This window comes from Galeopterus variegatus, unplaced genomic scaffold (assembly GCF_000696425.1).
Source record: "Galeopterus variegatus unplaced genomic scaffold, G_variegatus-3.0.2 Scaffold466, whole genome shotgun sequence".
In the NCBI taxonomy this organism is placed as follows: Eukaryota; Metazoa; Chordata; class Mammalia; order Dermoptera; family Cynocephalidae; genus Galeopterus; species Galeopterus variegatus.
The window spans coordinates 540,211-550,493 of NW_007726577.1; the positions used below are offsets into that span (position 1 = coordinate 540,211).

General features: G+C 47.1%; 2 protein-coding genes across 4 annotated transcripts in view; one reads left to right on the top strand and one right to left on the bottom strand.

The window, feature by feature from the left end:
- LOC103587610 (chromosome unknown open reading frame, human C16orf89) overlaps positions 1-3,022 on the bottom strand; it is a 12,174-nt gene extending 9,152 nt beyond the window's left edge. Inside the window, exons 1-2 of the mRNA XM_008569121.1 lie at positions 2,809-3,022; positions 285-434 (exon numbers count right to left, since the gene is read on the bottom strand). Coding sequence (XP_008567343.1) covers positions 285-434; positions 2,809-3,016 — 358 coding nt within the window. The 5' untranslated portion in view covers positions 3,017-3,022. The remainder of the gene's footprint in view (positions 1-284; positions 435-2,808) is intronic.
- Positions 3,023-7,210: 4,188 nt separating this feature from the next.
- ALG1 (ALG1, chitobiosyldiphosphodolichol beta-mannosyltransferase) overlaps positions 7,211-10,283 on the top strand; it is a 16,887-nt gene continuing 13,814 nt past the window's right edge. For 2 of the 3 annotated variants that reach the window (XM_008569122.1, XM_008569123.1), the window contains exons 1-3: positions 7,211-7,443; positions 8,402-8,479; positions 8,591-8,694. In XM_008569122.1, the coding sequence (XP_008567344.1) occupies positions 7,236-7,443; positions 8,402-8,479; positions 8,591-8,694 (390 nt within the window). In that variant the 5' untranslated portion in view covers positions 7,211-7,235. Of the gene's footprint in view, positions 7,444-8,401; positions 8,480-8,590; positions 8,695-10,283 lie in introns of those variants that run through there. The other variant, XM_008569124.1, reaches the window with a different exon arrangement.

A 10,283-nucleotide genomic window follows, 5' to 3' on the forward strand; every position in this document is an offset into this window, starting at 1 on the left:
GTAGGCTCCTGGGATTGGGGGTGAGCTGAACGGATGGGGGGAGATACGCTGCCTACTTCCCCCCCCCCCCCCCCGTGTGGGTGGGGGAGCTCATTGGAATCTGAAGTCAAGGATGAAAGAACTTTCCCAGGGTCTGCCTGTGGCTTGCTCGGCTGACAGGTCACAGTTGGTTACAGACTGTCCCGAGCCTGCCTGGCACCAGGAGGAGCCCACACTGGGATATTTCAGCAAACATCCCCAACTGCTGTGTTCCTGGAGGAATGGGACTCCACCCACGCTCTTACCTCTTAGGTACTTTGGGTCACTCAGCTTGAGGTAGAAGATGGATCTGCCGAGGAGAGCTGCCAGCTTCTTGGCCAGCTTCCCCACACGCTGGCTCAGCGGCTGCAGCAGGGGGTCCTGCGCCCATGCCTCCCGAATGCTTTTTAGCTGCACTGGGAGGGAGCAGAGTTTGTTCATTCCACCATTTGACAAACCACTTGGACATCCTGACAGCCTCCCTGCCTTCCCCAGCACACAAGGGGGAAAGGATTTGCTGAGCTTATTGGAAATTAGGCTTTTGTGGGGCTGATCTAGGCAATGGGGGTGAGGGTCAGAGTGATAGAAGGTGGTGGCTAAAAGCTTGATTTCTGGAGGCTGGCCTGGGTTCAAATACCGACTCTAATACTTTCTTGTTGGGTGACCAGAGAAAGTCAGGTAATTTTTCTCTGTCTCACTTTCTTCATCTGTAAAATGGGGATAATGATAGTACTTAGTTCTTGGTGGGAGGGGTTGTGAGGATTAAATGAGCTAATGTGTAGACAGGACTTAGTATTACCATAGTGCAAAGTAAGCACTTAATAAATTTTAGCCATTAATATTAATTAAGGAGACTTAGAATTTGCTGTATATAAGAAAAAATGAGGGAGAGATTCAGACTGCAGGGTGGAGTTACTGTGTACAGTTGAGCAGGTTGTACACTGCACAAGGGACACAAGACACACATTCCTCTCATGGGAATATATGTAAACGTATTAAAACATATTAATGTTTGCACATTTATTATGACAGTTTCCCAGCTTATGGCAGTCAGGTGACTTGAGAAAGAGGGCACCTTTTTCTAATTTTCACAAAGTGTCTCTTCCTGTGTCAGCTCTGGGACTACTAAGTCCAATAGGATGTAGACCCTGCCCACAAAGAGCTCATTTAGAGAGACAGACAAGGAGAGGATGCTCGGTGCTCAATAGGTAGAAGCACTAAGTGCCAACAGGTATTGAGCCCTGTAGGTATGATGATGTGTATATACGCTCTCACGGGATACTGCCACCAACCTGTTGTGGTTGAAGGCTGAGAAACTGAAGCTCAGTGATATCAGATAACAGCACCACACAGCTGGCAAGGGGGAGATCCAGATTTGAACCCAGGCAGTCTGACTGCAGCCTTGTTCTAGACAGCTTGCACCGCAGTTGCCCCCAGAAGGGGTACCCAAGTCATCAGTGAGAACCCAGGGAACCCACCCTGGCCTCGGGGTGATCCTGAATCCTCAACCTTGTTTCTTCCTGCATGTGTGGAAGCTGCCACATTTGGCAACCCCATTTGGGCCCCACAAGCAGCTGGCAGAGGCAGCTGGAGGGACCCTTTGCTCTTAGGGTCAATATTACCCATCTAGCCTTGAGGAGAGAGGACCCAGGAGATCAATGAGCATTCTGTTGCTACTCGACACCCCCCGAATGTGAACCTCTTCTTTCTCTGTCATTAAAGATTATATCATATGATGCTGTTGGTATAAAGTTGAACACATTGATATTATATATTAAAACATTTTCTTCCACCTAGAAGTTAATTTTTTTCTTCTGATTTTAAAGGAAATTAAAACATTTTTGTGAGTCCCTAAAAGTACTGTGGGCCGGGCTGAGCCCGTGGCGCACTCGGGAGAGTGCAGCGCTGGGAGCACAGCAGCGCTCCCGCCGCGGGTTCGGATCCTATGTAGGGATGACCGGTGTGCTCACTGGCTGAGCGCGATGCGGCCGGTCTCAAAAAAAAAAAAAGTACTGTGGGCCGGGCTGAGCCCGTGGCGCACTCGGGAGAGTGCAGCGCTGGGAGCACAGCAGCGCTCCCGCCGCGGGTTCGGATCCTATGTAGGGATGACCGGTGTGCTCACTGGCTGAGCGCGATGCGGCCGGTCTCAAAAAAAAAAAAAAAGTACTGTGGGCCCTCAGCACTGTGCCCGCTGTGCCTAATGGGGAAGTGTTATGTGTGTGCGCGTGCATAGGTGTGCATGTGTGTGTGCATGCGCAAAGGGCCCCCTGTTTGCCTTGGCCGGTCTCCAGGCCCCTCCTGGGGGATCTTATATGTCTCAAAGCTAAACAAACACTTAGCTATTTTCTCAGAACCTTCAGGCGGCTTTGAATGGAAGCAAAGGAAGCTGGGGCTGTAACCTGATCTTGACGGTCCCTAGCTGCACTCACGCAAGGGGAGTGGCCCTCCCATAAACACCCATTAAAAGGGCACGCTCCCCCTCCCCCTTGTTTGTGGCATGTCAGGAGGGGCTGTCAAATGGATCATTTCCTCCCGTGAAAACAATAATTTCCAAAATTTTTCCCATGCTGCCTTTAAATCAGGCCTACTTCTAAAAAGTTTGGTAACAGCCAGCTGGCCCCTGACACCCAGAAAGAGCAAGCCCCCTTGCTCCCGCCCCCCTCCCCTACAGCCAAAGCTGGCTATTCTTGCTGCAAGGAGATTGTTAGGTCCCAGGGGTGCAGAGCGGGGCAGGTGACAAAGCTGAGAATTGGTTTTCCCAGGGGCCAGTCCAGGGGAATAAGGGCTCACCTTCCAGCACCTGGAACCCCACCACACCATCCAGGTTGATTTCGGACAGCCTCTCCTCCAGGAAGAAGGTGGCTCTGTCCAGCGCAGACAAGATCAGGCCGGCAATGGTGGCCTTACCCTCTGTGGTGTCTGGCCATGGCAGTGAGGAGGGCTGCAGTGGCAGTGGTGCCAGCAGCAGGAGCAGGAGCAGCAGCCCTGGGGTGGACATGGCTGACCTTCTGCTGGCAGGCTGGTCACACGCTGCAGCACTAGGAGCTGTCACCCAGGCTAGGCCACTTCTACACGCCCTCCTCCCGCCTCTACCTCCTCCCCATTCCCCTTGCAGAAATGCAGACAAGTAGCCAGACAGGGCTGACCTGGCAGCCTGGGGTGGTTTGGGCAATCTGCTGGCACAGGCTGGGGAGAGGGGTGCCCGCCCTGTCCTTTTCATGCTGGTTCTCCGAGCCCACATGAGCTGGATCTTTGATCTAGCAATTACAATTGCAACTCAGAAATCCAAAAGCTCTAAAAAGCAAGTTTCTGTGTTTGTTTTAGATGAATTTGGAACAGACTCATTTGAGGGCACACCTACTGTGAGTGGATGCAGGCGTCCTGAGAGGGTTACCGTCCAGTACAAACAGAATTTGAGCTGCAAAGGCAAGCCACACATGCATCTTGTAGAAGCCATGCTTAGAAAAGCAACAAGAAGCAGGGAAAACGAATTTCACTGATCTATTTTATTTCATCATGGAATCAACATAATTGATTAATATTTATTTTTTTCCTACTAACTCTCTGACATCTGGTGAACATTTTACACTCATGACATATTTCAGTTTGGACTAGCCACATTTCAAGGGTTCAGTAGCCCCACATGGCCGCTGTACTGGACAGTGAGGAAGAACAGTTCTTATTTATCTCACTCAGTGTGCGCACACATCTGTTTCCCTGAGAAATTTTCATGTGGGCTTACTGGGTGCTGTCTCAAACCTCGCTGGGATTGTGATATATGTGTGTACCATATCATCTTTCTAAAATCTCCCTATTCTGAATTCAGAAACATACCTGACCCTAGGGGCTTCAATTAAGAGGTTACAGATCTGTAACAATAATAAAGATAATACCACTAAAGTGGGTATGCGTTGCTCCCTGTGGGCAGGCTCTAGGTTAATTTCTCTACCTTTTCATTTCATTATTGCCCTTTCCCTGGAGTGTTTTTAGACATGTCTTCCTGAAAAATGTAAAATCATAGCTTTATTGAGATAAATTCACGTACCATAAAATTCACCCTTTAAAAGTGTATAACTTCGCAATGGTTTTTAGTATATTCATGAAGCTGTGCAATCAGCATTGTCTAATTCCAGAACGTCTTCATCACCCCTCAAAGAAACCCCCAACCCACTGGCGGTCACTCCCTATCCCACCCTCTCTGTAGGCCCTGGCAATCCATTTTTGTCTCTATGGATTTGCCTTTTCTGGACATTTTATATAAATGGAATCATACAATATGTGGTCTTTTGTGTCTGGCTTCTCTCACTCAGCAAAATATTTTCAAGGTTCATGCGTGTTGTAGCATGTGTCAGTACTTTACTATTATTATTTTATTTTTGTTTTTGTGGCTGGTCAATATGGGGATCTGAAGTATTTTTTTACTTTTTATGGCTGAATAATATTCATTGTATGGACAGACCTCATTTTGTTTATCTGTTCATCCTTCAATGGACATTTGGGTGTTTCCACCTTTTGGATCTTGTGAATAGTGCTGATATGAACACTCATTTACAAGTTTTTGTTGGAAAACCTGTTTTCAATTCTCTCAGGTATGCCCCTGGGAATGCAATTGCTGGATTATGTGGTAATTCTACGTTTCACTTATTGAGGAACTGTCAAATGATTTTTCACAATGGCTGGACCATTTATCTTCCCACCAGCCAGGTATGTGGGTTCCCACCTCATGAAATTTTAATATTGCAGCTACACTGTGTATTTGTGAACTGTATCCATAGCTGTGCTTCATACAGAAAAAGAGTAAGATTTTTTTGCTCCCCAAGAACTATTTTCTCCCCCTCAGGTGCACCATTGAGAACGTGTGTTCCTGGTGAAGCTTGTCACTGTCTTTACTTCTGTGAATCCTTACAACCACCCTGAAGTGGGTCCTCAACCACCTTAACAAAAACTGAGGCTCTGAGTGGGGTTATTGTGGCCCAATGTCACACAGTTGGTATGTGGTGGAGCAGGGATTCCAATGCCTGAGTCCACATCCTAACCACTGATACGGGTTGAATGTGTCTTCTGAAGGTCCACGTATTAGAAACTCAATCCCTACGGTGACAGTGTTAAGATGGTGGGAAATCCTATTGCAGTATTTGAAAGGTGGGGCCTTAAAGAGGTGATTAGATTGTGAGGACTGTGCTTTTGTGAATGGATTGATCCATTCATGGAGTAATGGGTGTACTACTGATGGCTTTATAAGGAGAGCATGTGAGGAGCCCAGCTTTCTCTTGCTCAGCCATTTTGCCATATTGATACCTTGTGTCACTACAGAGTCACCACCAGGAAAAGGCTCTCATCAGATGTATTCCCTGGACTTTGGACTTTCCAGCCCCTGAAACTGTAAGAAATATTTCTTTATAAATTACCCAGTTTCAGGTATTATGTTATATGCAACAAAAAGAGACTAAAACACACCCTCCCAGCTGTCCTCTGCAAGGGAGTAACAGTACCCTCCAGGCTGTTGGAAGGATTGAATTCACATGGGACATATGCCAAAAAGGAAGTCAGGACAAGCAAACCTGGCCCAGCTCTGAAATGCCCCTGGCTGGTGATGCCTCTGTCCCCTTTGTCCGCAGAGAAATGATTCCAACTCCTTCCCCAATTGGGGTTTCACCTTCTCAGGCGAGATGTCTACTCTTGGTTTATCATAACCACGGTGTCTGGTCCTCATCCTATTAGATCGTCAGAGCAGAGGGGCTTTCCCTGGTATGAATTCCCCCACCCTTAACTGACATGCAAGGAAGGTGACTAGATTGGGAGTGACTTGCCCAAGGTCAAGCGGGAGAGTCAGGACCCTTGAGGCTGAGGTCCCAGATCCCTTCCCAGTCACATCAGGGAGGGTGGATGGAGTTGGGTAGGCGGTGGCTTCCAGCCTCCCACCTCCAGCACACACCACCTAGATGCAGGGCCTCGCTGTCTGGGATGGCTTTCTGTCTTTCTGTCCATCCCACCCTCCTGTACATGTTTACTTGCCCTTCCTTTCTGTCTGAAAGCTCAGGTTTCAAATGCTTGCTCTTGAATACTTGCCACATACTTGCTAATGGTGTGACCTTTACTTTTCTAGTCCCTAAAAAGGGGAGTCACAGGGCTATTGTGAAAAGCAGATGGGAAGTGCACCAAGTCCTGAGCTCTGGGGACTCTGCGGAGCCACATCAGCAGGGGTGCCCTCCAGCAGGTGCTGCCTTCAGGCTCTTATCAAGTGAAGAGGTGCTGTCTTGTTTGCTTGTTGAATGAGTGACTGGGGGGTGGCTTTGCAGGTTCTGGGGCAGCTCCCAAGGGGAGGACAGCAGTGGGGGTGAGGGGACTTCACCAATGTGCTCTTGATGTTTCCCAGCAAGGGCGCTGCTTTCACAGCGAAAAGGCTGTCACATGGACACACGCTACACTTTTTACTGTGGTTACTTTGGGAAGTGAAATTGGAGAGTCCCCAGGAAAAGTTTCCCTTCTTACTATGGACACTTAAACAGAATCATTGTGGATTTTACTTCCTTTTTTGTCCTTTCCCCTCTTTCTTTTTTATTTTAAATGTTTTGTGCAAGTACAACATACACCCTGAAAAAATGAACAGATAAGTTTGCTGCCTGATGAATTTTCCCAAACGGAACACAACCACATCAAGCAACAGAACATGACCAGACCCTCCCACTCTCCCTCCTGACTTCTAGCAGCAAAGACTAGTTTCCATTTATACAAATGGAACCACGCGTATGTACTCTCTGTGGCTGGCCTCCTTTCTCAACATTACGGTTATTAGGTTCATCCAAATTCTTGTGTCACTGTACAAGCGTACTTCAAAAGGTTCATGGAAAGATTCGTATTATCTTTTAATTCTATTTCTCCACGAACTTTTTGTAATGCCCTCCTATTTTGAAATTATCTTAGAACTCTGAAAAAAAAAGTTCCTGGATTCCAATATAGTAACAGCTTTACTTTAATAGGGCAAATACACTGGAGTTTAGGGAAATGTGTGCATGTGTGTGAAGGCTACTAATTATTTGCTTGCAGGGGCTCCTCAAAGGTTCCGAAGACCCCACTTAGGGAACCACGTCTCCGCCCCGCCTCCCTTCTCTCCGCCCCGCCTCCTTTCCGCCCACCTCGGAGCCTCGGTCTGCGGCTGCGCACAGCGCGCCCGGCACCCGGAAGCGCGGTCACGTGACTGCCGGCGGCCCGCCAAGATGGCGGCGTCGTGCGTGGCGCTGCTGGCGCTGTGTCTGGTTCTGCCGCTGCTACTGCTGGGCGGATGGAAGCGCTGGCGGCGGGGGCGCGCGGCCCGGCACGTGGTTGTGGTGGTGCTGGGGGATGTGGGCCGCAGTCCCCGCATGCAGTACCACGCGCTGTCCTTGGCCAAGCGCGGCTTCTCCGTGACCTTCCTGGGGTTCTGCAGTGAGTGCCCAGCAGTCTGGAAGGGAGGCTGCTATCTCAACCTTTGACCCTCGGCTCTGACCGCCTCAGGGGGGCGGAGGCGGCAGCGCCCCTTTGTCTCTTCTCCCCGAGTTCTGGCCTGGACCACTGCTTCCAGGTTTCTGTCCAGCCTCTGCTGGGTGGATATCTTGTAACAGCCAGTGTTAATCGAGCTCTTGCCATATGTCAGAACTGTGCTAAGTTAAGTGAATCCATTGCGTGGTCTCACTTAATTCTTCTAGTCAGAGGAAAGACTGGAACTGGAACCCAGGTGCGTGGCACTCCAGGGCCAGTGCTGGTAACCAGGTCTGCGTGCAGCTACTCTGGTCAGGCTGTGTCTGAACTGATAGGCAACACGTCTCTTTTCATCCTACATCCCTCAGCCCAGAGCTCTGCAGGCAGGCAGATATTTCATTTGCTCCCCAGGACCAGCTTTTTCCCCCAGTGTGCAGGGCATAGGTGTCTGCTCCTTCCTTATTCTCCATGTTGATATCTTTAGAGGGTAGCTAAACCCCATCTCCGGGAAAAGTGGGACCAGCACTGGTTGCCTTTAGTCCAGTCGGCTATCCTGGCTGTTTTTATTTAGAGTTTGCTATCCCAGGGTGAGGGGGTAGAGTGGGACTTTCTACGGGTCTCCCTGTGGTGGGAAGATACCACCATTCAGGGAATCCAGATCAGTTTAATCGAGTGCCTACTATGTGCCAGGAATTGTATTAAGTAAGGGTGGACAAGATTGGGGCTCTCCCTCTGTGGGCATTCTAGTGGAATTTGGACAAGAATTGGCCTCATTCTCTGTTCTGGCTATTAAGGAACAGAGAGAGGTTTTGAAAAGTTTTATTTTCCAAAACAATTTCCATTATTCAGTCTGAGCTGGGAGATTATCTGACTTCAAATTAGATTGCTGCATTTAGTACATTAAAGGGGACATTTTCATTTTCAGATTCCAAACCCCATGATGAGCTTTTGCAGAGCGACAGAATTCAGATTGTGAGGTTGACTGAACTTCAGAGTCTTGCAGGTAGGATGCAGTTAACTCCAGATTTCTCTGAATCTGTGAGGAGTGTGTGTGGAGACACCTGCAGATTGTGAAGAGCTCCTTTGGTAGTGATAGATGTTTTCTGACTTGCAGTTGGGCCCCGAGTTCTCCAGTATGGAGTCAAAGTTGTATTCCAGGCAGTGCACTTGCTGTGGAAGTTGATGTGGACAGAGCCAGCAGCGTACATCTTTCTCCAGGTATGTGTCAGCCCTGCCTCCCTCTGTGAGAACCACTGTTAATAGTTTTCTTCACTTTCTAGCCTTTTAAAAATGCACAAATTGATAAATAAATTGCATATTTGTATATGTGTATAAACTTTTATTTATTTTTTATAGCTGACCTTTCCTTTTTTAAAAAAATTTTATTTTAGGGCCGGCCCGTGGCTCACTTGGGAGAGTGCGGTGCTGATAACACCAAGGCCCCGGGTTCGGATCCCATATAGGGATGGCTGGTTAGCTCACTGGCTGAGCGTGGTGCTGACAACACCAAGTCAAGAGTTAAGATCCCCTTACCGGTCATCTTTAAAAAAAAAAAAAATTTTATTTTATTTTGACAACATACAATGTGGTTGATTATTGTAGCCCATTACCGAAACCTCCCTCCCTTCTTCCTCTCCACCCTCCCTCCCAACAATCTCTTTTCTGTTTGCTTGTATCAACTTCAAGGAATTGTAATTGTTGTGTTTTCTCTCCCCCCAGGTTGTTTGTGTGTTTATTTATTTATTTTTTAGCTCCCACAAATAAGTGAGAACATGTGGTATTTCTCTTTTTGTGCCTGACTAGTTTCACTTAATAAAATTCTCTTTAGGTCCATCCGTGTTGTTGCAAATGGCAATATTTCACTCTTTTTTTTATAGCAGAGTAGTATTCCATTGTGTAGATATAACACATTTTCTGTATCCACTCATCTGATGATGGATATTTGGGCTGGTTCCAACTCTTGGCTATTGTAAAGAGTGCTGCAATGAACGTCAAATCTTCGCCTTGATGATTTCCATTCCTCTGGGTATATTCCCAGCAGTGGGATAGCTGGGTCATATGGTAGATCTATCTGCAGTTGTTTGAGGAACCTCCATACCATTTTCCATAGAGGCTGCATCATTTTGCAGTCCCACCAACAATGTATGAGAGTTCCTTTTTCTCTGCAACCTTGCCAGCATTTACAATTCACAGTCTTTTGGATATTAGCCATCCTAACTGGGGTGAGATGGTATCTTAGTCTGGTTTTGATTTGCATTTCCCGAATGCTGAATGATGTTGAGCATTTTTTCATGTGTCTGTTGGCCATTTGTACGTCTTCCTTTGAGAAATGCCTATTTAGCCCTTTTGCCCATTTTTTAATTAGGTTACCTATTTTTATTTGTTGTAAAATTGTTTCAGTTCCTTGTATATTCTGGATATTAATCCTTTGTCGGATGTATATTTTGCAAATATTTTCTCCCACTCTGTTGGTTGTCTTTTAATTCTGTTAATTGTTTCTTTTGCTGTACAGAAGCTTTTTAGTTTGATATAATCCCATTTGTTTATTTTTCCTTTGGTTGCCCATGCTTTTGGGGTCATATTTATGAAGTCTGTGCCCAGTTCTACTTCCTGAAGTGTTTCTCCTATGTTTTCTTTGGGAAGTTTTATTGTTTCAGGGTGTATATTTAATTCTTTAATCCATTTTGAGTTGATTTTGGTATATGGTGAGAGGTATGGGTCTAGTTTCATTCTCCTGCATATGGATATCCAGTTCTCCCAGCACCATTTGCTGAAAAGGCAGTCTCTTCCCCAGTATACATAGGTTT